The 26994-nt window shown below is 45.7% G+C and overlaps 1 protein-coding gene across 4 annotated transcripts in view; it reads right to left on the bottom strand.

Moving 5' to 3' along the window:
- Window positions 1–704: 704 nt before the first annotated feature.
- Window positions 705–26994, bottom strand: part of KIT (KIT proto-oncogene, receptor tyrosine kinase) — a 97535-nt gene continuing 71245 nt past the window's right edge. For 2 of the 4 annotated variants that reach the window (XM_004607981.2, XM_055140144.1), the window contains exons 8-21: window positions 19486–19597; window positions 17505–17698; window positions 16219–16325; window positions 15999–16125; window positions 15619–15723; window positions 15389–15499; window positions 13367–13517; window positions 11121–11212; window positions 10518–10645; window positions 9342–9464; window positions 5395–5506; window positions 5181–5280; window positions 4718–4823; window positions 705–3125 (exon numbers count right to left, since the gene is read on the bottom strand). In XM_004607981.2, coding sequence (XP_004608038.2) covers window positions 2997–3125; window positions 4718–4823; window positions 5181–5280; window positions 5395–5506; window positions 9342–9464; window positions 10518–10645; window positions 11121–11212; window positions 13367–13517; window positions 15389–15499; window positions 15619–15723; window positions 15999–16125; window positions 16219–16325; window positions 17505–17698; window positions 19486–19597 — 1697 coding nt within the window. In that variant the 3' untranslated portion in view covers window positions 705–2996. The remainder of the gene's footprint in view (window positions 3126–4717; window positions 4824–5180; window positions 5281–5394; window positions 5507–9341; window positions 9465–10517; window positions 10646–11120; window positions 11213–13366; window positions 13518–15388; window positions 15500–15618; window positions 15724–15998; window positions 16126–16218; window positions 16326–17504; window positions 17699–19485; window positions 19598–26994) is intronic. The other 2 variants (XM_004607980.2, XM_055140145.1) reach the window with 1 other exon arrangement.

Genomic DNA, 26994 nt, shown 5'->3' with positions numbered 1-26994 from the left:
TACACCACAGGTAGCTTGCCAGGTTCTGCCCTTTCGGGTGGGATATTCTCAGTAGCTTGCTGGGCTCTCCAAGACGTATGTCTGAACTCCATTAAATATGGTGTGGTAATTAAGGAAAATGGGTAGGAAGTGTCTTATAATGTGTCGTGTGGCCGAGAAGCAGAGAGAGGCACAGTCAGAAAGAGATCTGGAGCCTGGCGGCGATTGGGTAGTGGAAGTCGGCTGCCAGGGCTGTGTCCCTTGGGGTGGGGAGGGTTCTCACCCATCCCTCTGGGGTGCCCGGAGTGAAAACAGCTTGGTGCGGAGCCCCACATTTTTATACACTCTCTCTTAGGAAGAAACAGGCCAGTTATACAAGATTGAAGTCCAAGAAATTGCTGCTTTGGGTAACTACTTTGTTCATGAAAATAGTCACTTCCCCTGAATGAATCTAGGAGTAATCATAGGGAGGTCTAGAATTCTCAATATGGTTTTCTACACTCAGTTTTCAACTTAAATGGAGATGAGGAATAAACTGACAAAATACAGCACCTATCGTATTCTCAATAAATGTCTGTTGAACCTTCAAGTGTGAGAATTCTAGTGATCTTGAAAGTCTTTTGTCTGTCTTACATAAGGACAAACTTTCTTGGCTGGGTCATTGCCGTTTAACACTGTGAAATTTTAATTTCAGTAAGCCTGAAATAATCAAAACTCCATTTGATTTATATATTTACATTTTTATTAGAATTCTCCATAACTGTCAACAACTGAACAACATATCTGGAAAAAAACCAAACAAACATGGAACACTAACATCCTTTAAACTTGCACCGCTTACATATATTTACACATAAACTTACCGTATATATAAAAAATATTTTCAAGGACCCATGGGCTTGGGAATATTCAAAAGACATTATTGCTACATTTCAATATTTACAAAAAAAAAGACAAAAGAATTTCAAACATTAAGCCACTGCAAAGGAACACCTGATGTAAAAAAAAATTATAAAAATATAAACTTTCAAGAATATCCAAGACAAAACTCTCAGTGGAGTGCCCCTGAAGTACCTAAGACGTCTACAATTAACAACCACTTTTCTTACTATCATCAAAGTCAATAGAAACGCAAAGGAATTTTTTTTAGACAAAGTATGGCAAACAGTGACAATCTCTTATGTGACAACAAAACCCAAAACCTGTTACCTTTGGAAGGTGCGAGAGCATAGAACTCCAGTGCAAAAGTGACTTCTGGAGGGGTGGCCAATTGTCTACATGTAACCTAAGTGACCAAAGCGGGGGGAACCATGAGAACCACAGACTGAACCTTGTAAGGTAACACACAAACCATGTGGACACATCATGGATCCCTTAGAGTTGGAAAGTAACCCCAAAAAAAGGAGAAGGAGGAGATAAATTCTAAAACCCAGACTACAGCTTAAAAGGTAACGGTTCAGTATGTTTCAGTTGGGAGAGTAGCATTGATAAACAGGTACAGTATGTCGAGTGGGAACAGCAGAGAGCCTAGCTGCAGATAAACAGGTACATAATCACTCTGCTTCCTCTACACTCTGGGTGATTTTCTGGTTTGCTTCCTAGACAGTGAGGGAAGAGAGTTGAAAGCAGTATGGATTAAAAAATAATAATAATAATAAAATAGGCCAAGCTAGTTATTGGGCACTAAAATACCCTCATTGGCTCAGGGCAAGAGCAAGCTCCCACCCAGTAGTGATTTGCAAGCATCCACACATGCATGTGTGAGCATGTGCACACACACACACAGACACACACGCACACACAGCTATAGATACTGGCCTGGTGTCCAGGACACGTCGTCTGCAAAGGTAGCAAAAATCTAACTCATATTTCCTACTCCAGAAGAATCTGACCGAGGACAACATGCCACAGCTTCCTCAGTCTTGCCAGAGTCATGCAGCAAAAACCAAAAACATTTCAAGGAGCGTCAATCCACTGCACGTGACACTGTTCGGAAGCTGGTAGGCTCGTTCTGGGTCATCGACAGAACAAGTTAATTGGCTACAAAAGGAGTTGTTTTTTTTGGTTTTATTTTTGTGTTTTTGTTTTTTTTTTTAAACATTGTGCTTGGCAGTTATATTTTTCCCTTAAAGGAGGGGAGGAAAAAAAAAGCATGAACTGTTTCCTTCCAACTTGGCCCACTCTGAATTTCTTCTAATGTATAGCTGACTTAAGCCACAGCAGGAGCCAGACACTATACCTTGAGGGTTTCGTCCAGCCCCTCTCCAATGTAGGAACACGCGTAACATAAGAGACGAGTATATATATATACAAAGGCTGGCCAGGGAGATCATCTCTCCAAGGCGGCTCTGAAACAGCGAACTCTATTTAGCAACCAGGTCAGTAGTACAAAGGCCCCGGCATAGCAGCAACACTTGACTCTTGCTCAGGGAGCGTTTCCCCATGGCCTGTGTCTCCTTCCCACCACGAAACACTAGATTCCTTAAGCCCAAAGAGTTACCAGACGTATGCCCGTGGTTCTAACAATGTGCCATGTCCCCTCATCTAGGGCGCACATTTCAGCATCTCGTCTCTCGGCATCATCCTAATACTAGGAATGGCTACGGAGGCGGGAGGCAACTCCCATCAGTGAGTCAAACGGACTAGCAACCATTTTTTTTTTCCAAATAGAAATTGGAGAAGGCTTGGCAAGGACTTGGGGTACGGACCACCCCTGCCCTCTCCCTTTCTCCAAGTCATCTACTGGTGCCTTCAGCAGGGCTACTTGGCTGGCGGGAATGTGGGCAGTTCGGCTCTTGCAACAAGAGGGCCACTGCTGACAAAACACAGAAGAAGTGGAAATAAAAAAGGTCACTCAAAGGTGCTTGTCTAAGACTGAGGACCATGGGTGTCCACTACCTGGGAGCAGGATGCAAGTTGAAGGAAAACATAACAATCATTACAGAATGCAAAAGAAGGGGCTCGGGGCACTTCCTGGTGTGCAGAGATGCCCCCTGGCCCCCCGGTGCTCGCTCCTTTCACACGTCTTCGTGCACAAGCAGAGGCTGGGTGGAAGAGGCGCTGCTGCCCACGGAATTGATCCGCACCGAATGGTCCACCACTGCCCTCTCGGGGTTGGGCGTGCAGCTCGACAGGTTGGAGTAGATCTGAGGAAAACAAGTTCACAGTCAATGCGTCTGGTGACCATGGGGTAGTGTGTGGTGGTGGAAGCTCAGACAACTTGGCCAAGACTCTTCTGGAGCGAAGGTTTAAAAGGGCTTCAGTGCCCTAACCCCAATCATTGGCCCAAGAACAGACAACTTTTGCTTGATACCCCCATTTTGCCCAGGATCTGAAGGCAGAGAAAGTGATGCTATATCTCATGAACTGCTTTCCTTATGCCACGTATCTAGGAGCAAACTGTAGTTAACCCATTATTTCCCCCAAGGGGGCAGTGCCACCCTGCCCCTGAGTGGGTGGGTGTCCTAGGGAAATCTAAGTGGGGAGCTGTAACCTCTGACACAGTGAAGGGGCATTTTCTGTTTGTGTTTTGAAAGAAGACACATGTCCCAAAGGGGTGAGGATACTGATTTTTTTTCTTCTAAAAAAAAAGATGGTAGTCCCATTTAGTTTGGAAACCTCTGAAGGTTTATCAGTTTCTCTACAACTCTAGCCAACCACAAACTGGATTAGTGTCCTTTGCTCAAGAATCAATGATCCTTTTAGTGTTCTGCCAAGAATCAAGCACTTAGTCAGGAAGTGCTGCTTAATGTATACATTTATGATTAAGTGAGATTTTTATGATGTAAAGTCGTATCTTCATTTTGATTGTAGCTATATGAAAAAATGGTGAAGTGTCCTGCATCTTGCTGACCTCAGCTCAATCCCCAGAACTACATGTGGCCCCTAGGGCACCTCCAAGGGTCACTCCTAAGGCAGGCCTAGCGCCTGATGCCCACAGAGTGTCACCTGACCCCTGTCAGCAGTATATGCACTTAGAAAAGATCACTCTCAGCACACAATTCAAAAGAAAAGCAATTAAAAGCTAAAATCTAAGTCAGAGTAAGGATCACTAATTCCTTAAAGGCAGGAGAGAGAAGAATGGATCTGAATTTGGAATGCTCCAATCTGCTCCCCAAATCATGGGATCTCTCCACTTCAAACAAGTCCTTCTTTCTCTGACTTGTGGGCTGACGCTCCACCATTTCTGGTTGTGCTCGGAGCGGGAGGCCAACGTTACTGTGGACAACAAGCAGTTTCTTCTATATTGGCGTTTTCTCTTGTGCACATTAGCCCACCCTCCAAAGGCTACATAATCTGACACACGAGAGATGATACAGTGACCCCATGACCAGCATTTGGGGCTGGGGAGGAAATCAAGCAAATGCTTATCAAGCCTATTTCCAGGCTTCCGAGTGCCACACCCTCATCCCCCACATACTTTGGTTTAGGATGGGGAGGGTGAGGGGGGGGCCCTGCCACGGTTCCTCCTTTCTACCCAAAGCCTTGGACAAGAGGAGCCAGGTGCTGAGTCTTGACTCTCAGCGCTACAGATAGGACAGGGAGGTGGCTCAGCAGACTGGAAACCATGTTCTGCATGCAGAAGTCCTGGGTTCAATCCCTGGCACCATATGTATCACATGATCCCTTTCGCACCACTGGGTTAGGGCCCCTTCCCCCTCCACCATCGCCCCAAAACAAGTCCAGAACTTGAGAGGAAAGAGCTACCCCAAAGCAAGAGAAGGAAGGCTGCACTCACGTGGTTGGTGCTGTCCGAAATCTGCTTCTCAATGAGCTGAACGATCTGCTTGAAGGTGGGCCTCTTGAGGGGGTCGGCATCCCAGCAAGTCTTCATTATGTCGTACCTACAAGAGGCGGCCCGTGGATGGCCATGACTCAGAGCCCTGCTCCTCAATGGCCACCAGAGCTCAGGACTCCTCCCAGGACCCTGTGGACCTCGCTAATGGTGTGTGCATATAATCAAACACTGGTTTAGGAAATGCTGCCCAAAGTTTTGTTTTGGGTGAGGTAGACTATGAAAATAGGAGACAGAACTACTATCTGAAGGGGGAGGGCGGCTGGGAACGTGGGTATTCGTCATAAAAAAGGAACCAAATGACATTTCAGAAACCCTCAACATCTGGGTTTCTGGCTTAAAAAAAAAAAAAAAAAAGAAGAAAAAGGGGAAACATCCTGGGATGGGAAATGATTCGGGCCCTTACATTTCAGCAGGTGCATGCTCGGGGCTCAGCATTCGGAAACCTTCCTTGATCATCTTGTAGAACTTAGAATCCACAGGCATTCCTGGGTAGGGGCTGCTCCCTGAGGCACAGAAAGTTTGCAAATCAATGTTCATCGGAAGCAAGCAGGACACTGATTAACCTGAAGCCTCTGCTTTAAGTAGCATCAAGGTGCGTATGGCAGGGATCATCTTACCTAAAGAGAACAGCTCCCACAGAAAAATCCCATAGGACCAGACATCACTTTCAAACGTGTACACACAGTTGAAAATGCTTTCGGGTGCCATCCACTTCACAGGCAGCCGAGCCTGCAATGGAATCACAAACACATACGGCTCAAAACTTAGAAAGCTCAAAGACAAAAAAAAAAAAAAAAAAAAAAAAAAAAAGAAAGAAAAAAAAAATCCAAAACACCAAAATAGTACACCGACAGCACTGAGTAGAAAATATTCCTTAGGGGCTAGAGGGATAGTAGAGCAGGTAGGGTGTTTGCCTTGCACGTGGCTGACCCAGGTTTGATTCCCAGCATCCCATATGGTCCCTCAAGCACTGCCAGGAGTAATTCCTGAGTGCAAAGCCAGAAGTAACCCCTGAGCATTTCCCCTCTGACCCTAGTGACCTCTGACCTACGGTTTTACAAGTATACTAAACGCCATCTTAAAGATAGGGACATGTGATCAGTCATGGTTAAGGTGATTAAGAGCAGGGCACAGATGTCACAGACAAATGTGGGTTTTGATTGCTGGCTGCACCTCTGGCCTTGAGTGGCAGAGAATTGTTCATCACCGAGTTTGTTTTCTCCTTCCCACTGCATTAGGCACATGGCTGCCCGCAGTGAGAACCTACTGCCCAGTGCCTGAGTAATGAGGTGGAGACATGGGGACTTGGTTTTGCTCTCAAGTTATGTGCTGTGCAGCAACTTTAGGAAAAATTTTTAAATGCTGTTCTGCCCTATGCCTTTTGTCTTCTTCCTCGTTGTCCTGTCCACTCTGCCTTCTAGATGCATTGGTTAGCTCTTCAGTGATGATCATTTAAAAAAAGGGCAATTCACCCCAGCACTGGTTGCTGAGTACCTCGGGTGCTTCTTCTGAACTAGCCTGGCCGGCTAACTCCTATTCTTCTTTCACACTATTTTAGGTTTTCCTTCGGAGGGATAGCAACTCAGCTATCCTCTACTAATGCATTGGGAAAAAAAAAATCATTCAAATGGCCATCATTATCAATGAGTTAGCATCTTCTGGCAAACAAAAATACTTCAAAAGCCGCTGAGTTGTTTCATGGGTTCCATGACATAATGTGGGCAAAAGTGCTTAGCACGAAACTGCCTGACTCGCAAAGACCTGAAAAATTATCCAGCATAGTAAGTACCCAAAAATGTCTTCGGGAGCTTCTGGTGGTTTTGACTATTTCAAGGTGGTAAGTAGCAGATTCGGGGCTTAAATTCAACAGCTCCAACTTCACATCCTGAACACTTTCCGCTCAAATCGAGGTAAACTTTCCGTGACTATTGCTCTTAAGGACATTCTGGATTCCTGCTTCTTAATCTACCATAAAAAAAGGAAAATCATTCCTTCTTTTAATCCAGTTAGGACTGAAAACTGAGAGGACAATTTTTTTTTTTTTAGTATTAAATGTTCTTTTAGTTGGGGGGCTTGGTGGGAGAAAGAAGCCTTCCGATAGTTTCTTCCTCGAGTTCCTATAGGAGCTCTTCCTTGGGCATCTTTCCCAGCTTCCAATCAAGGTGCTGGGGAACCTGGGGAGGGGGAGGGGGGAGGAGGTAATCACATTTCCTTGTTCACTAACTTCTAAATGAAGTTCAGCACTTCTTTAACATTATGAACGAAGGCCGGAAAGCAAGAGTGGTCGGAGCAATCACTCGATCTGGTCGCCAGCCAGAATCAGACAGCTAGTTTCCTTTGATTAGCATTCGAATTTATCAACACTTTGAAATGATAGTGGTTTTTGGACAAAGAGTTGGAACATATATAAATAGCTAGAATGTGAAGATTTTTTTTTGTGTGTGCCACGAAGACGTGTATGCATAAATATATCACCGATTTACATTTTAATATTTTGATACGTGTATTTCAATCTAACTGCTTTTCTTGGAAAACCTATGTATTTTTATTTTATGCATTTGTAAAACTGTTCTGGCAAAGAAATCACAGGCTTCGCCAGACTGTAAGATACAAATGATGAGGAACCCAGTGGCAACACGAGGAGATATCAGATGACTATGATCTAAATCTGGGGGCAACACTGTGCTCTGAGAATTGCCTACTTGCTTTAATTTGGGGGCGGGGGGCACACTCAGCAGTGCTAGAGGCCAAGCAATGCTGGGAATCAAATGAGTGTTCTTTTCATATGAAGTATGTTCTCGTTCCATAAAGCACTCTCTCTGGCCCTACCCTCTCTTGGTTGAATGTGTCCCATATACTCTCCATAGCCTCGTTAAAGCATCATCTATAACCAGTTATTTCAAAAGACTTCAAAAGAAGTTCACCATTTGCAAAATTGGTGAACCTAATGCATCCCAGCAATTCCAACAAAAGCCACCAACTAATGTTGAGTGAGTCAGTAGCTACAACAGGACCACAACCATGATTATTTTGTTTCAAATAGGACATCTCTCGAGATCAGAATAACGCTTGCTGTCAGAGTACTAGCTGCAGTTAGCAGACCTGGTATGGTTCTGCTCACTATCAGCTCATGAATCATCACACTGTAACTTACATGAGATAGGTGACAAGAGAAAGGAGATTCTTTCTCTTGTTGCCAAGAGAAAGGAGATTCAAAAGCACAGGAAGTCTTGTGAAAGATAACATAGGTACTAAGTGATGGAGCCAATCTGAACAAAGTTCATCTGGGTCGGGAAGCCATGAGGTCTTTTTGTTGTTATTCAGAGCCCAGAGTGAAGAGTCACCTTTCATTTTTCCTTTAAACTTGGGATACTCTCCAAGAAGGAGACTTGGTTTCACTGACACCCCTTGTGGTGAAATCTTAAGCCTCAAGAGAGTTTTATTAGAACTTCATGTTTGGGGGCACAGGAGCGGATAGTATAGCAGGTGGAGTGCTTGCCTTGCACGCTGCCAAACAGGGCTTGATCCCCAGCACCACATACATGGTTGCCCAAGCCCCACCGGGAGTGACGTGTGAGCAAAGAGCCAGGAATAAGCCCTGAGCACTGATGAGAGTGCCTTCCTCCCCCTCCAAAAGTACACATTTTAATTAAGAGGAAAATCCATGAACAATTCTGAAAAACCAAACTAAGTCCAGTCTACCCCAAAGGCCATAGTGATGAAAGAGAAAATATGACATTATCACGAGGGACACAAACAGTTACCTCCAGAAATATATCTGAACTGCAAAAACAGACCTGGAAAAATAGACAGATAAGAATATCTATACAGGACTATGTGGCTCCCCTCATCAATGGACTAGAGCTGGGGAAACATGGGCCTGTTTTCACCTCTATTAACCTCTGTCATCTCAGGGCAGGGAAAAAAGCCCTAGTGTGCTTTTAACTTTCCCTAACATTCAAAATACAAAAACGCTGCCTTCCGATGCCAAGGGTTTGTTCCAGTGACATAATGAAAACTGGCAATGTAAATAAAGCATTCTGAAATAAAACTACTAAGTTCTACAAACCAGTTATTGCTCGTGAACCTATTTAATAAGCTTAATAATAAGCTTAATTATTTAATAAGTCCACTATTGATTATACGCTCCAACATTCTAAAGACCTAATTCTGAGCATTATCTGGGATTTTCATCTTTTTCACATAGCATGTCACTCTCCAAAGAAAATCCCCCTGCAGTGACCTTCAGGTCCGCATTGTTTCACTTGAACAAAATCGAGATCATTGCTATTCTCAGGCTATAATGAAAATTAAGGCTATTTCTGTTTCCTTCGTGTGCCCCATAATTACACAATTAGAATTAGAAATTCTATTATCAGAATGTTAGTTGTAGTAATGTTCAGCATACCATGCAAATTCTGCTGAAGTACACTTAATTTGACTGCTCAAATGCATGATATCACAAAGGTAGGATTTGCATTAGGAAAATCATAAAAAACAATCCCTGTAAAAACTGGAAACGAAAACCTTTCACTGGCTTGTCAACCAGAGATGGGATACTCACGTTTCCTTTGACCACATAATTAGAATCATTCTTGATGTCTCTAGCTAGACCAAAATCACAAATCTTCGTGATTCGACCGTGAGTAAGAAGGATATTTCTGGCTGCCAAATCTCTGTGAATACACTATTAGAAAAAAAATGTAGAAGAAAAGAAAACCATTTAAATTTATTTTAAACTTTTTAAAAGAGTGAAAACTGTGTTTAATACTAGGGTGCTCCTTATGTTATAAAAATCCAATACTTCTGCTTCACATTTAAACTATTCGGTACACCAAAAATAAATATTTAAATTACGCCTTGAATGATGCTCAAATTCTGTGTTTCATATCGTTAGGACTGTAATTACTATAATCATTTTCCAAACCAACTTGAATAAACGCTTTCTTTCTTTGTAGGACTGCTTTCATTCATAGCAAAATACATTATAAATAGTCGTATCATATTTTTTAAACTCATTTCGCATGCTTGTCTTCGAATGTCCTTTTATAGTTTCTCAAATGTCTTTGCAACTTCCATTTGACATCTGCCAAGGACACAGTGAAGAGGCTCCTTTTTTTTTTTTCTTCCCCAGTCACTAGATCTCATATAGTTTGTTAATTACTTGGAAATGTCACCAATGACACTTCAGGGTAGGAGCTATAACCCACTTTGCAGGGAATTCCTCTCACTCTTGTAAAAAACCATGTTCCTTGGTTAGGTTCCATCATTCCTTTCCCATCCCCATCCTTTCCCCAAATGCTTACTCTGTTCCTTAGTCTCTCACTTCATAAATCTTCCTACAATATTTGGGCTCTAACTTCAATCAAACTCAAGTATATGTTTCCCCAGGCACAGCAACTCCATGAGGTGCCCACCCCACTGTTTTAACGATAAAATAATGATCTCTTCTCTGAGAGCAGCTCCTAGGTCCCCGAATCTAAATATTTCAAATGCACTCATTACATATAAGGGAAAAAAAAATTCACAGAGCGCTCATTTTGACAGGCTTGTGCTTTAGAGAAACTTATAAAGACGACCAGAATTTCAAGAGACAGCCGTGGGAACCCGAAGAAACGAAATTGCCTCTGCTTTTCGTTACCCCCACTTCAACATGACATGCTGCGTTCGAGCTGCGGCTCTCCGAGGCTCCATTCGGAGCCCGTGGTAAAGACGTCCCCTGAGAACCGCTCCCACTCACATTCTTTGAGGCGAGGAATGCCATGCCCTTTGCCACTTGGTAAGAAAAGCTTAGCAAGTCTTCCAGGTCAAGGGCCAGCTCGTCGTCTTCCAAGACTGCAGGCCCCACCTCTCTTTCGATGTAGGAGCCTGTTGGGGGGGGGGGGAGGAGGAGGATTTTCTTAGCAATTAAAAACTTCATGGTGAGGAAGGGAAAACAGGGCAACGTACACCACACCTACGGCTGCTATGGAATGACCTGACGGGACTCTGGCAGGTCACCTCCCCAACACTGATCCCTCTGTGTGCCATCACAAAGTTCATTGTTGCCGCGCATCTTGGGCTAATGATCATATTTGGGGGAGGAGGATATACCAAATCTTTTATTTTGGGCCTGAAAAATACATCCTTGATATATTTTGACAGACAAAACATAAGGGATATGCCAATCTTTTCCTATCTGTTGGAGGATGGTGGATTCAGTAATACTTGCCCTTGCTCCAATGCCCACAAGTTTACTAAATAAGTAAGCTTAGCCACAACCACAAATAATGTTATGTATTTCACAGTGGCATGAGCAAACCCCATTTGTTACTCCTGTTTTTATTACTTCATAGGTACCAACCTATTCGTGCAGATCTCCTTTTGTCAGTCTTAGTTGGGACAACATAAGAAACTCCAGGTTTCATGTCCATATACTCATTGGTACTGTCATTGCTGGGAGAGAAACAGGCATTAGGTGATGACGGGATAAAATGGGACATGGGGTCTGGGTGGCACATGCTGGGGGCAGCTTTGTAAACAATAGGCTGATTGTATCTGAAGAAAGTTTGGCAAAATTGGATTGAAGAGAATCATATTTAGTACAGTTACAGTAGTTAATATTCAACATTAGAGTCCAATCACCGGGAATTAGAGGTTCTTTCTTTTTCTGTGTTCAATCATTGATGGGAGTCCGGTTAGAAATTTACCATCTTTTGACACCAGGGATTTAGTGGGAATCAGAGAGCCAGAAACATTATCCCACATTACTTCAAACTCTCTAAATTAGCCCCAAGAGACAAGATGAAAGAGAAAAGAGACAAAAGAATAAGAGCTTCTGAGATGTGTCAGGGGGAAGGCAGTGATCATGAACATATAGCGACTGATAGAAGGTTTTTTTTTTAAAAAAAATCAAGTTGGTTTAGATAAACACCAATAATTTGGATGATTTTCTGAACCATCTGGACCTCTTGAATCTGCATCATTTCAACATTTGGCTGGAAGAGTCTTCAAGATTTCTAGTACTTCCTGCTTCTGATTAGCATAGAAACACCATGACAACAACCTCCTTCCGAGCATGCTGGTGGTTCCAATCCCATCTGGGACCCCCAAAGCACAAAGAACACCTCCCAGGACTGAACAATTTAGGCCACTATTTTCTGAATATTAAAAAATATATACGTGGGGCCAAGTTTTCAGGAGCAAGGCAAAGCGACTCAGATATTTATATCCAGAGCTTATGCACAGGGAAGGCTAACAAAAGGGGGTTTATAATGCTTTTGACTATCACTGGACACTCTGACCTACTCACTTAAGTCTATAGAATTTTTTGAAAAATTAGTAAGCATCACTTGGGGATGAAAACTTGAGACAGGAACACAAAAGGGCTCTAAGAAGTGACCACCTATCAACAGTAGGCATGGAAAAAAATCCTAGGGTAACCTGAAGATAGGTTTAAGAGACAAAGTCTGGACATCCCAAAATGTTGGGAATAAAGTGAGTGAAGAGGAGAGAAATCTACCACCCAGTCGCAGAAGTGTGACTCATGAGGCACAGGGCACGGCGAATGTGCGACTTGTCCCCAATTTTTTTAAGTGGTAAATTTTCACGTTCGGAAAGAACTGGCAAGGATGGCAGAGAGAACATTCTAATCTAGTTGATAACTAGACAAATGGCATCTTCAAGAGACTTGAGGCTCTTCACGCATTAAATACAGAATGTTATCCACAACGGAAGAGAGAAACTTAAGGTGCAGGCTCTGTGTTTGTTTGGTTCCTGAGCCCCACCTGACTACGTGGAGGCTGGATTCAACAAAGGGTTGGGGGGAAATAGAGTGATAGTACTGCAGGGAGAGCGTTTGCCTTGCACGAGGCTGACCTGGGTTCAATCCCTGGCATCCCATATGGTCCCCGGAGCACCACCAGGAGAAATTCCTGAGTGCAGAGGAGTAACCCCTGAATATCACTGGGTGTGACCCAAAAAGACAAAAACCCAAACAAAACACTGGGTCAGGTCTCAACACAAGCGACGCAAGTGTCTCAATCTTCATAATATCTTGCTGGCCCAGGACAGAATTTTTAAAGATGTCTAGAGCAATTGTGCCTTTTTTATGGGAGGGAGTTTATAAAAACAGGGCACGATACAGAGAAATAATTCAGAGGCGGATGGCAACAACTCTTTGCTACTCCCTATTAAAGGTTCCAAAGGAAGGTTTCTGCACTTTCTCTCTAAAGAGCATCTCAAAGAAAGAAGCATCCAGCATTGGCTCAACTGTGTAAATGCCACAGACATGGAAGAAGAGAACCATGAAAAGAATAGAGAATGGGTCCAGCATTCATTCAGTGGAGAACTAACTAAACCTTGCAGGGGCAGGGGGTTAAAAAAAAAAAAAAAAGGTCAACAAACACTGAAGTTTAACATTATCTGAATCTTTAAAAACGCCTTTTGAGCTTGCTAAACTGTTAATCACATTTAAATGATTTAATAATTCTGATCCTACCCCTCAAAGGACCTCAGTTCGCTTTTTGAAAGAATCAGCCTTGATTGCAAACCCTTCTGACCCCATGAACTGCCTGTCAAGGGCTGACTGTTCATGTAAATCAGTCTTACCAGGAAGGCTCCTTTGAATGCAGAAGGTTCTTATAAAGTGCGGCGTCTGCGTGATCTTCCTGCTTCGAGCAAATAAATGAATCGCGTTTTCTTCTCAGAAAATTCAAAAGATCACCATAGCAACAGTATTCCGTAATGACCAAGGTGGGACCTACAAGCATACAGGGAAAGGTGACACAGAGGTAAGCTACAGAGAGGATCCTGCCTGCTCATTAAAATCCCCCGGTGATCATGGCCGTTAGCATTCAGGTTCCAAGGAGATGCCTACTTAGGTCCAATGCCCACCTCTGAGGGCTGGACGTAGGACCAGTGCTTCGGAGAGGCATGTGGAGTTAAACAAGAATCTCTCCTTCCCCCTAAGTGATGACGGAGTGTTTGGGGCCAGGTTTGACTGCTTGTTTCACATGCATAGAATGAGGAGTTGCAAACGGTGTACAATTTAGCAAGCTCCCTACACAAATCCTTTGATTCATTTCTGTGTACAGCAGGCCTTCACACCCTCCCAGTAACGTTATTATGGAAATGACGAAGAATACAAACTGCGACATAATAAGAAAACCAATCACATGGAACAGCCAGCTGAGACAAGACCAGAGAGGGGCTGAGAAGCTGAAACTAACAGGGCATCGCATCACCTGCGTTCAGAGAACACAGGCTGGAAAATTTTTAAAAGGGATGCTCAGAAACTCTTAAGCTGCAGCCCAGAAATTATTAGGCCACTGATGAACATGAGCAGAAATCTCTCGTGAACAATTAATTCATGACGTGGCGAAGCAGCGGTAGGAAATATTTCAGGAAATTTTATAAAGCAACACAAAGTGTCCCTCCAGATCTCGAGGAACTGCTCACTTTATCTCTTTGTTCCTCCTGAATGTTTCTCAACCTTTTTCCAACTGTGGCCCCTTCTGACCTTTTTATCCTTCCTATAGCCCCCTGTCCTAGTTAATGATTAGCTTCCTAGTCCCATGCCATCACCTGCCTGCCCTCCTGCCCCTCCCCTGTCCCATGCCCACCTGCCTATACCCCCCACGCACCCACCCACACAATGATGAGATTTTTCGCCTGTGGCCCCGTTGGGAACATACAGAGGGTCCAGGTTGAGAAAGGCTACTGTACAACAAAATTCTTTCTGGAAACAGTCTATAAGTCTTAGGATGAGAATGAATGAGAATGGATGGTCCCAATGAACCCTTAGGGATTGTCACTTAGTTTGTTGTTTTGTTTTGAAGTGACACCCAGAGATACTCAGCTCTATGCTCAGGAATCACTCCTGGCAGTGTTCAAGGGACTATATGGGTTGCCAGGAGACTGAATCTAGGTCAGCCCCAAGCAAGGTAAGTAAGTGCCCTACCCATGAGCCCCTGCTTAGCCCCTGGACATTTATAGCATAGCAATGTTTGCCTGTCTTCTGTATATTTCAGGACTGGTCTAGGCCTAGGGGCTTGTCTTAAATTGTGACACTGAAATTAAACACCAACCCTCTGATGACAGATTATAATCCAGCAAAACACGAAGTCTGCTAGATAAAGGAAAATTCTGCAGAGACAACGAACTATTCCAGAAAGAAGTCAATGTGGTGGATGTGGCTTAATGGAGAGTAATCAGGGGTGTCTTGGGTTATCCCACCCATGCTGATTAAACTGAAACATGGACTTTTGAGAACAGTCACTTTGGGAGTGAGGCAGTAGAGGGGGTGGAATCTGGATTAACAGCACCCTGGATAAGTGTTCTTGCAAAGGGATTGTCTCAAAGAGAGAAGAAAGGCGCCTGCCATAGAGGCAGGCGGGGGGTGGGGGTGGGGGGTGATGGGAGGGAACCTGGGGACACTGGTGCTGGGAAATGTGCACTGGTTCAGGGATGAGTGTTGGAATACTATATGACTGAACTCCAATCACGAACAGCTTTGTAAAAAAAAAAAAAATTTAAAAAAAGAGATTGTCATCAAGCATTATTAACACGAAAAAGACTCATCTGCTATTCTGACAGATAATAGGAAGGAAGTAAAATCTGCTGTGGCTTTACCTCCGATGGTGCATGCGCCAAGGAGATTGACGATATTCATGTGGTTTCCCAGGTAGCTCAAGACTTTGAGTTCTGACATGAGGGCTTCTCGTTCTGTTAGGTGGGCACTTGCTGAAAAAAGAAAAAAAGGGAAATGAAAGGAGGGGAAAACATCAGAAACGGCTTATTCTCATCAAGAACAAGTCTGGCAAATGGATGTGACATGCAGGCAGAGGTCCACAGGAACTTACGTTTGAGCATCTTCACAGCGACCGTCATGGCGGCGTCTGACTTAATCAGGCCGTATGCAGTGGCCTCGACCACCTTCCCAAAGGCACCGGCACCCAAGGTTTTCCCTGCAGAAAGGAAGAAGCAAAGGAAGTTACATGGCAGAGATAGTGTGGCAGGATCCCTCATACAATGCCAAGACTCAACCAAGGAATGACAAAACAGCTTAGGGACCCTTCCTGGAAATGTGCCAGGTGGCAACTCCACGAGAGGCAGTCAAGTTTCACAGCAAACAGTGTATCGTATCGGGGACAACCAGACAGCGCAAGCCATTAGGGTTCCCAAAGTCACTGTTACACAAACACAAAAGGGTTATTTTGGAAAGCCACAGTTTCATACTGACCAAAACTCAGCCTGTTTCTGGGGAACTCCCATTTGTGATCATAAGGAAGCTGCGTTGGGTCTATGTAAACATAATTGTTGCCGTTGATCTCCTCCACAACCTTCCACTGGACTTCATACATCGGTTTCTAGGAGGGGGAAAAGGCAGAGGCAGATCATCTTTCAATGCCCGGGGCTTCTGACTGGACAGGACTCAGGGCGGAAAACACTTAAATGGTCACCTGCAAATATTTGTAGGTAAGAATCATCACGACGATGCACATGATTCCGGCCGCAACCACAAAACCAATCAGCAGAGGCGTGAACAGGGTGTGGGGATGGATTTCTTCTAAAATGAAAGAGGAAGGTAGAGTCACAGCTCTAAGACGACGGGAACTAGACCATAACTTACCCAACCCCAAACTCACCCACCTCCCCCTCTTCTTCCAAGCCCAGGCTAGAATTCAAAGCCATGTTAGTCTCTTGGTGATAATCTCTCAGTTTTGCCATTCAGAAACAAATCTTGGACAACAGCAAACTGAAACCAGGTGGCTCTCAATAAGGAGTGGAGATTCCTATAGCCCAAGCATTAACACAGGCTGCTTGTTAAGGAAAAAAACAACTGCCGCATAAACGCTGACCTTCGAAATCCCATCTTGGACTTTAAGAACTTCCCTTTGTGGATGGTTTATGTTTTCTTCTTTATGTTTTCCTGAGTGTCCTACATGTTCTACATTGAGCAGGAATTTCTGTCACAACCAAGAAAGTAATCTAAAGTGTTCTTCATTGCTCTGCCTGAAAAAAAAGCTACAACGAAGAACAATGTAATGTTTCCCCTCTCATTACTCAATACTGAAAAAAACACTGCTTTTTTGGCACTTCTCTTTGGCAAGCCAAGAAAATAGAAACTGAGCCCCTGAGATTGTAAGTAACAGTTTTTCTCTTTTCTCCCTTTTTTTTTTTTCCTGGTCTTCTAACTTCATAGCAATTCATCAATCTGTCTGAAGGATCATTGAATTCATGAGAACTAGTCATTCATGAATCAAATATTTAAAGATGTTAAAGAATTAGCACAATGTTACGGCTTCCAAAAAAAAGCAGTACTAATTTTTTGAACCAGCGTGCTAAAATACAAAAGGTTAAAAAAAAAAAAACACAATTGAAATTGCTTTTGTTGGGTTTCTATTTCTATAGGAAATGCATCCCACTCTAACTTCTTCTCGCCTTTCATGGAAAAAAAAACAACAAAAACTAGACACATGCATTCATCTCAGAGACACACACACGCCTGCCTATGCCAACATACATGTGTGCACACACAATATATATATAAAGAGCAAGACTAAAGGTACTGCATAAGATACATTGACTAGTATGAGAATGAAACTTAGTTTGATGACTGGAAAACGCAATGTAGGGGTATTACCAGAAATGGCATGGCCCGTGATGGGATGGACTTAAAAGTCATGACTGACATGGCAGGCAAGAGACTAAACATCCCCTTAAATTGGATTAAAAAGAAATATACCTTTGTTGTTACCTTTAAGTGCAAAGTTAAAATAGATAGAGCTCTTCCCCACATCGTTGTGAGCCCTACACTCCACTGTGCCATTGTGCTTGAAGGCGCTGAAGTCGATGGAACTCTGAACCACAAGCATTCCGAACGGCGACGTGGACGAGTTCTGGATCTGCACGTCCACGGGCCCCGTGGGAGCAGAGCACCTGTGCGGAAGAAAACAACCCAGATGTGCTCGCGGTCGACCAAGACTGGAGATGCTTTGCTTCTGGCCTCCTTGAAAACAAGCGAATTCGGAGATCTGCGATCAGACATTTCCCTTTACAACTGAGAGTGTCTGATGATGGAGAAGTGCCATGTGTGAGAAAGATGCCACGTGGGAGCGAAAGAAGGCGGCTGGGAGTGAGATGTGGGTTTGAATTCAGACCCAAGCGTGCCTCTTCTATCGACTTCTGGCAGGCAAGTTAGATTCTCCAAAATGCATTTTGGAAATGGGAGTGGCAATCCTTCTCTTCCCAGAGGCCCCGAGAGAACAGAAATTGAGTCCGGTCAGATGGCTGGTACATACTCCTGGCACGAAGTACGCCTTTGTACACGCGCTAATCATGAAAGGATGTGTTTCAGAAGGAAAGCATTGACGCCAGCGAGAATGTGAAGAAAAGTAACCCCAAGACCAAGAGCAAGGACTATGCACTTTCAGATCCAGGTGGCAAAATTCCTGGGGAGCCAGAACCTGATTCAGTTCCTGTACCAGGTTCCCTGCGCCTGGTGCAGTTCAGTTCCCTTCCTGTGCCCTAGTTCACGTACTCTGGCACCAGCACTGGCACTCTGGGGCTGGCTTAGTTCAGGCCCGCCCTGTGTTAGCTCAGGAGGCCAAGATGATGGGGCGTCTCGTCCTCTAGCGCCCACAACATCCAGTGAGGGCTCAGATGCCCACTGGGCTCAATAGCTCTGCAAATGCCTGTTCAATGAGGAGGAAGAGGCTGTAGTCACGGGGGGGGGGGAAGGATCTCTGTGAGATTTCCAGGTGACTGAAGCCCTCCTCACTGGTTTATTCACCAAAGAGGCCATTCCACTGAAACCCAGCTGCAAACTGCCATCCTAGGGAACCTCTTGCAACTTACGATGATAAAAGGGTCTCTCATGTGTGAAAAATAAAAATTTCTATTACTATCCCCCCTCTTTCATTGTGATGTATACAGCAGACTTCTAAAAAAAACCAAAAAAACAGGCAGTGCTGATCCCATTTGTGTACAGTCGGATGACATACAAGAAACAATGGGAGGTTTGTTTATGTGTGGGTCAGAGGGCAAGGAAACCCCCACCCCCAAAATGTGGGTTTCTCGGGGATTGGACACCTCACCAACAAGCAAAGCTCCCTGAACTGCACTGCTTCCCAACACCATATGGAGGCTGTAATTGCACCATCATTACTTTTTGGTAACTTGGCAATTAACTTCTGAAGTAATTTTTCCATGATAACTCCAGCCACATTTCCCATACCCATTACCTCCCGCGTATAGAGTGGGAACCTAATTACTCCATTCTGGAAAATTGCTTTACCTACCTGTGAGCTAGAAATTGCATGAGAAATCTAAAAGGATAATACCGCCCCCCACAACCCCCTCGCTGCCCAGTAAGCCTAATTAATGTCTACCCAGAAAAAGAGTTCAATTATGGCCTTAAAAAGCCACACAGGGGCTGGAGCAATAGTACAGCGGGTAGGGCGTTTGCCTTGCATGCAGCCAACCCGGGTTCAATTCCCAGCATCCCATATGGTCCCCTGAGTACCACCAGAAGTAATTCCTGAGTGCAGAGCCAGGTGTTATCCAAAAAGGAAAGAAAAAAAAAGCCCACGCAGATAGGGGGTGGGGTAGGGGAAGAGGGAATCAAAACCCAGTCTCTCAGAAGGAACAAATGTGAAAACACAATAGAAATAAACTGAACTCCTGCCCATACACATCATCAGTTATGCCCCAAGTACCCGTCTCACCTCTGCTCAGATACGGGACAAAAGTACCAATCGATGGTGGGCTCTGGGAAGCCTTCCGCCGTGCACTGGAACACGCTGTTCAGCTGCTCGTGCTTCACGATGCTTGGTTTGGCTGTAGGGGGAAAGAAGGGGCATGTGTCAGCCTGCAGAGAAACCTCACCGAGAGTCAACACCTTCCGCCCATCACCCCCATCCTCTGTCTCCAGTCCTTAGAACTTTCTGGAAGCTTTAGAGGCTTGCCTGCAAGAACACATTCATCAAGGAGATGGGGCCTTTATGAAGGTAAGGCACTTGCCTTGTACATGGCTGACCTGGGTTGGATCCTCGGCAACCCATATGGTCCCCTGAGCACCACCAGGAGTGATCCCTGAGCACAGTTTTTAGGAGTAATCCCTGAGAATCATCAGGTGCACCCCCCCCAAAAAAAAAAAACACGTTCATTGATAAAGGAGAATATGAACCGGAGGAGGAGGGGGCAGGAAATTTTCTGAGCCCAGCAGCATGGATGGTCCACCGTGAGATGGGGCTCTCTGAAGTGAAGGCCACAGGACCAGCCAGCGGGGCTCCTGTCTCCAGGGAGGCCATCAGAAAGACTGCTGACTGACCGCTCTTCTGGACTGCAAGGGCCTGTGCCACAGGTGGAAGGTCTGTGCAAAGAGTTTCTGCAGTGAATTATAGTGACGATACCTGCTGTAGAAATATCAAGTCATTGCATGTCCTGTGACGGACAAAACTAGGTGAGATGCGGAGAAAAGTCTCCTTTAGGACTTTGTGAGGAAGGTGCAAGGGGTGACACTGATAAAGAACTGAAACATCTTATCTGCGTAAGGCTCAAAGGCAACACGGGCTTTTAACACCCAATTTTTATTTCCAATGAAATACGTGGAAAGAAAATTATAAGAGAAAAACCCCCCCAAGAGCGTTATTCATTACATGTCTCTGAACCTGAGCACAATCACCGAGGAAGTAAATTGTATCCGCAGGAATGCTCTAATTTGACATTTCTGTGTAACTACAAAAATCAGCTGATATTCAATCAAGAGTGCCCCGAAGCACTGCAGCTTCCTGAGATTATTTCTAAAGCGCAAGCCAAATGAACTTGTGCTCAGTTTTTCTATCGGGAAGAGACTCGGAGGATCCTGACCCTGGGAGGGTGAAGAAGCTAGACTGGCAGCCTCTGCTGGTGGGGTGGGAGTTGAGGGCGGGGGAGGGGCAGAGGTGTGCGTGTCTGCATGGTATTTCTGGCCTGAGCCGGAGTACTGAACTCAGGAGGTGCGTTCGGGCCCACACCTTGGTGCCCACGCCCACTGGCTCTCTGCCCTTGATTGCACCCCCTGGGGAAATGTGGGAATAAGGGTAGTCTCCATCCTTCTTAAGGGCGCTGTGAGAGAATGAAGGGAGAGGAAACACACCAAGAACTAAGATGAGGAGCTGCAGAAATAATACAGTAGATACGGCACTTGTGTAGCTGCTCACGTCAGACCCAGGTTCAATCCAAACACCCCAAATGATTCCCCTGAGCATCAGGCCAGGAGTAAGCCCTGAGAGCACTGGGGTGTGACCCCCCAAACCAAAAAAAAAAAAAAAACAAAAGAACAAAGTTATCAATGATTCTTAGAGCCAGAGAAATGGTTCAAAAGGTTCTACCACATGATTTAGCATGGGGGAGCCCTGGTTTGATCCACCCCACTGCCTGGTCCCCCAAGAACTTTTGGGAGTGACCCCAAAGCACTGAGGTGGAAATAGTCTCTGATCACCATTTTGGGTGATCCTCCAAATAAGAAAAAAAATTCTCAGTGATCAATAAATATATTATTATTTATAGTTGTCTTCTATCCAAATCCCTACCCTGCTTACTTAACGTTCGCTAACCGATAGTGTTCAGTACGTTGGCTACTCTAAACATTCTTTCAAATGACCTAAGCATTTGCTTCTTCAAAACAGTCTGATGCTGTCTATATGGTGGCTCATCCACCACGTGGAGAATCTGACACGCTTGTGTTGCAACCGGTAGGAAAATTGTCAGGGTGAGGAGACACAGCCAGATCGGAAACTTGGGAAGGTGTGTTTCCTTGAAGGAAGGTTCAGGCTGAGAAATGAAATCTTTACAGAACCCCCTCAACCCCCTCTCCAGCACCTTGGCCGCTTGCAGGCCAAGGGGCTTGGCAGGGATCAGAGGGTCCATACGCGTGGCACACCCACCTGTCACTCAACCTGGCCCTGAGGACGGGCGGCCATTTGGCCAAGACATACACAAGAGTGACACTCCGGAGCGATCTCAAGGCAGGGGCATCCTTGAGAGCTGGGCTCCAATGCCAGTTTTCACAAATAGAGCAAGAAGACGAGCATCATCTCGCGAAGGCATCCATCTGGCAAGTTTCATTTAATTACCATGGGCAACTGTGGGATAGGGCTGGAAAAGTAGGACATAACACAGAAAAAAAAAAAAAAAAAACAGTGGAACTTGAGGAGAATGCGATTGGCTGGAGACGGCAGGCGCCATAAGGCAAGTCTCTGGACTTCAGTCAAGTGTCACTTCTTTTCCCAAGCCGTCCCCAACTCTCGAGGCCAAGGTCTCATCCTCCCTGTTCCGCCAGCACTTCAGAACCTGACATGCTTACACAACATCCTGGGGTCGGCTCCTCCATCATACCCATGGGCAGGCCTACACCCTAGTCAACGGAACGGGCTGCTCTGATTCCAAAGGAATTCGCCTGGAGCCAGCAGGAAGCCCGGTGGGGGGCTCTCTGGTATCGGGAACCATTGGAGACCCCCACACGAATCCATGACCGCCGGGGACACACAGGCAGCAAAGCAAAGCTGACTGGATGGCGCAGAGGCAGATGCTTGCACCCCCACAGGCTTCTTCCGGAGGCTGCACAGTGGAACTTGGTCTGCGGGGAAGGAGTGGTTTGAGATACTCCCAGCTCTGTGCTCCGAGGTCGGCCCCCCACACTGTGCCAAAGGAACTGCAGTCCTGGGGGTGGCCCCTGGGCCTTCTATGTGGAAAGCATGAGTTCTCTCTCCAGCCCTCCTGCCACGAAGGAGTTTGGAGGGTCACACTGGTGGTACTCACGGCTTACTCTTGGCTCTGAGCTTAGGGATACGGGCTGGGAGGTCAGATGGGGTGCCAGAGACGCAACCCAGGCTGGTCGTGTGCAAGGCAAGCACCCTACGGCGTGGTACTATCACTCTGACCCTTCACGATGGATTTTTTATTTTTTTAATTTATTCTTTAATTAGTGAATCACCATGAGGGTACAGATACAGATTCACACATTTTAGAACTTGTTTTTCCCTCATACAATGTTCACAAACACATCCCTCCACCAGTGCCCATTCTCCACCACCAATAAACCCAGTATCCCCACCCCCATCCCAATCCCATCTCCCCTCCACCCCACCCTGCCTCTGTGGCAGGGTATTCCCTTTTGATCTCTCTCTCTCTCTCTCCAGTTGGTATTGCTCCATGATGGATATGTAATGGAATTAAATATTAAGTCCAATGGAAACAAAGGCAAAAATCAGAAATAAGAAAAGCAGAAAAAACTCCTGAACATGTGAACAATGGTTCTCTCTCAAAGAGTAGTTTCTCGGGACCTGGAGCAGAGTTCCTCTGCCCAGCTCCCTCTTTCTCCATCTCCCTCTGTCTCTGGTGACCCAGGGGTCATGCCCATAAGCCACCTCCTGCCAGCGCCAGATAATCTCATCATCGGCCACCATCCAGATCGAACGGCCTTTTCTCCCGAAAGGAAGCAACATGACACCCGCCATAGCCATGCCACTGGACCCCACGCCCGGCTGTTTCACTCAGGGTGCCCCAGAGTGGGGCGGGTAAGAGCCCTCCCCGCCCCAAAGGACCCAGCCCCGGCAGCTGAAAGTCTCCAGAACCCAACCACCACCATGCTCAAGGCCGTTGCCCACACGCTCCGGGGCATAAGTAAACATATTCCTGGACCGCGAGGGCGCATTTGCAGCTGTGCAACACACCATAAGACACTCCCTACCCATTATCCAAGAGTGCCACACCGCTTTTTATGGGGTTCAAATAGTAGGCAACCAATCATAGAGGGAAATATATATATATGCATATATACATATTTTCATATATATATATGAAGGACTAAAGTGATAGCACAGTGGGTAGGCATGTGGCAGACCTGGGTTCCCTCCCTTTCTCCCTCCCTCCCTTTCGGAGAGCCCGGCAAGCTACCGAGAGTATCCCACCCAAACGGCAGAGCCTGGTAAGCTACCCGTGACATATTCGATATGCCAAAAGCAGTAACAAGTCTCACAATGGAGACATTACTGGTGCCCGCTCAAGCAAATCTATGAACAACAGGACAACAGTGCTATATATAATATATATACATATATACATGTATGTATATGAAAGCTCACATCACTCAACCTTTAACAACATGTTAGTGATATCCTAAAGAATGTCTTAATGGTCCCTGCCAAAATAGAACAATCTTCACACTGTTTCCTCTATGGATACTTTTTTGTAGCATTTTCAGTGGTTTTTCATAACAGACAATACAAAATATATTATTTTGGTTGTGCTTTGGGACAGAGATTGGAACGTGAGATGGAAACATCCCAAATATGGTGATGGGAAAGTGTAATGGGTGTGGGATTGGTGTCTGAATATTAAATGTAATCAAATATTGTGAACTACCTAATAAAATTTTAAAAAAAAAATTTTTTACCAAAGGAGTAGTTTCTACTTTACAGTTTCCATTTTATTCTTTGACTTATTCTCTTTTATTTTTGCAACAAACATGTAGCTAATAATGAACCCATAAAACACTTTTTAATTAAAAAAGTGGAAATAGCTCAAAATGGCAGAATCCGTTCTACTTAGTTATTTCGCGTCGGCTGCGAGTGCTCTGAGGGCCAAGCCTCCCAGCCTGACACCTGGTCGCAGTCAGACAACTGCCTGGGCTGCCAAGTGGCGCGGCCGGCTGGCCTACTTGCTCCCGAGTGCCGCTTCATAGTGCAGATTTCCTAGATTCCTCTCCCAAGCAGAGGGCACCCGAGCCTGGCGGAGTGGATTCTGTTTTGCTGGACCTCAGACTGGCCAACCAAGTTCGCAAGGTCTGGTCCTCCAATGTCAAGGTGCATCCCAAGCACTGCGGGTTCCTGGCCCCACACCTAAAGACTTGTAGACCGAAGCTAAGGCCAGCAAAGGGCTTGGTCGTGTGTGACGGTGGCTCTTCTAGTGGGATTCGGGGGAAGGTGACAAGCAACCTAAGGGTCACCCTACACAGTACTCAGCAACCACCTGCGCTACTCCCAGCAGTGCTGGGGATCAAACCCAGAGCCTCGCACATGCCAGGCATGCGCTCTACCACCTAAGCCCCAGCCCAGTGATAGTTGGGAGGGGGTGAAGGAGGGAGCCACACCCTCTGGTGCTCAGCTCAGGAGTCGCTCCTGACAGTGCTCAAGGGTTTCTCCTGGTGGTGCTTTGGGGAACCACAGACAAGTGTTGTGGATCAAACCAAGGCCGGCTGCATGCCAGACAAGTGCCCGAACCCATCTCTCCACCCCCAGCAACGTGCTGAAAAGTACTTTCAGGCAGCCAGATCTAGCATCCAAGTCTAGAGTAAGGCAAGGAAAATAACTCGAGTGTGGAATTTTGACGGGCCTCACCCTCACCCTCTAAATCTTGCACATTCAGACTGGCAGCACGAAGGGGCAACTTCCATATATTTTGCACCCTATGCACTTCTCCGGCCTAACCCCAGCCCTGTCCCTAATGCTGGTAAAGAAGGATCACTTTTGGAAAAGGCTAAAGCTACATAAGAACAGTGTGGGCAACAACGTGGCACCCTGCAATGAAAAGATTGAATGCATCAAGAATGAGCCACGTAGGGACTGGAGTGATAGCACAGCGGGCAGGGCATTTGCATTGCACTCGGCTAACCCGGGTTCGAATCCCAGCATCCCATATGGTCCCTTGAGCACCGCCAGGGATAATTCCTGAGTGCACGAGCACGAGCCAGGAATGACTCCTGTGCATTGCCAGGTGTGACCCAAAAAGGAAAAAAAAAAAAAAAAAGATTGAGCCAGGTATAAATCCGATCCCTAAAGATGAAAATCTGGGCTCATCTGCATTTTCCAAGTGCCTCAATGCATGGAGGAAGGCATTACATAAACATTTTGCTTTCAGAGGTATCTTAACTCTCTGCCATTCTTCCGCCTAAATCTGAGCTGTGGTTTCTCAGACACTCGGCCAGCAGCAGCAGACCAAGTGACACGTTCCCTAATTCCCTAATTCCACCCCAGTTGGTAGCTTTAGATAAGCCAAAGAGGTGGTGGCCATGTTATGTTTTCGGGGGGGTGAGGGGGAATAAAGAGCCTTTTCTCCATTCAAAGCAGCGTGGGTCTGTGTCATCCTGAGGTCCCCAACACCGCTGATCCACTGGCAGGCAGGTTTTGGAGCACTTTGGCATTAGTGAGAATTCATGACTTATGCAATTAAAAACCCTAACCACTCACCGACTAACCCGCAGAAACGTGATCATGAGAAACGTTCTTCCTTAGCCACGATCAGGTCCATATGGAAAGCAAGACCAAAACAAACACTTGTGGGAAACAACAAGATGGGGTGCGGGACAGAGCGGGTGTGAAGAGGTGGGGGAGACGCAAGGACTCCTTCTGGGGAAGGGAGGCGCTTCCCCGGCACACCACGCTCTCCAACTCCACATGCCTCCGTCAGTGCTCCACCTAGGAAAAACCTAAATGCAGAGGGAGCCCCAGGAGGGAAGGTGGCGACTCGGGCTCTGCTCTTGTCTCGTGGCAGCAATGGGTCACGTCCTGGCTGGTGTGGGCCACGGCCACCACGCTCCTGTTACAGAACCACAGGAACGGGGGCAGGGAGGCAACTCACGAGGTAAAGCACCGGCCTCGTGTCCTCAGGACCACCTGCCCCAGCCCCATGATACACTCGCCTATAGAATCCACTGTGACTGCATTTTCTTTTTTTTGTTTTGGGGCCACAATGGTGATGCTCAGGGATTCGTCCTGCTCTGCACTCAGGCCTCGGGGATCACTCCTGGTGGGATTGGGGAAATCATACGACAGGCCCAGAGAGCAAAGCTGGGTCAGCTGCATGCAAAGCAAGTGCCTTACCCACTGTGCCTCCTCTAGTCCCATACTGCGACAGGTTTAAGTAGCTTTAAAAACTGGGAAATAAAGGCACTTAGGCCACTTAAATTAGAGTTATTAACAGCTTAAGAGGAAATAACATTTTAAAAAGCTTCACACAGGGGCTGGAGTGATAGTACAGTGGTTAGGGCATTTGCCTTGTACACGGCCGACCGGGGTTGGTCCCCAGAGTCCCATATGGTCCCCCAAGCACCACCAGGAGTAATTCCTGAGTACAGAGCCAGGAGTAACTCCTGAGCACCACTGGGTGTGACCCAAAAAGAAAACAACAACAACACAAAATAAATAAACAAAAAAAGCTTCACATCAAGGCAGCACCCCAATCCTGGGGCCAAA

Source organism: Sorex araneus, chromosome 5, assembly GCF_027595985.1.
Source record: "Sorex araneus isolate mSorAra2 chromosome 5, mSorAra2.pri, whole genome shotgun sequence".
Classification (NCBI taxonomy): domain Eukaryota; kingdom Metazoa; phylum Chordata; class Mammalia; order Eulipotyphla; family Soricidae; genus Sorex; species Sorex araneus.
Note: the sequence above shows the minus strand (reverse complement) of the source record. Positions and strands in the feature narration are given on the sequence as shown.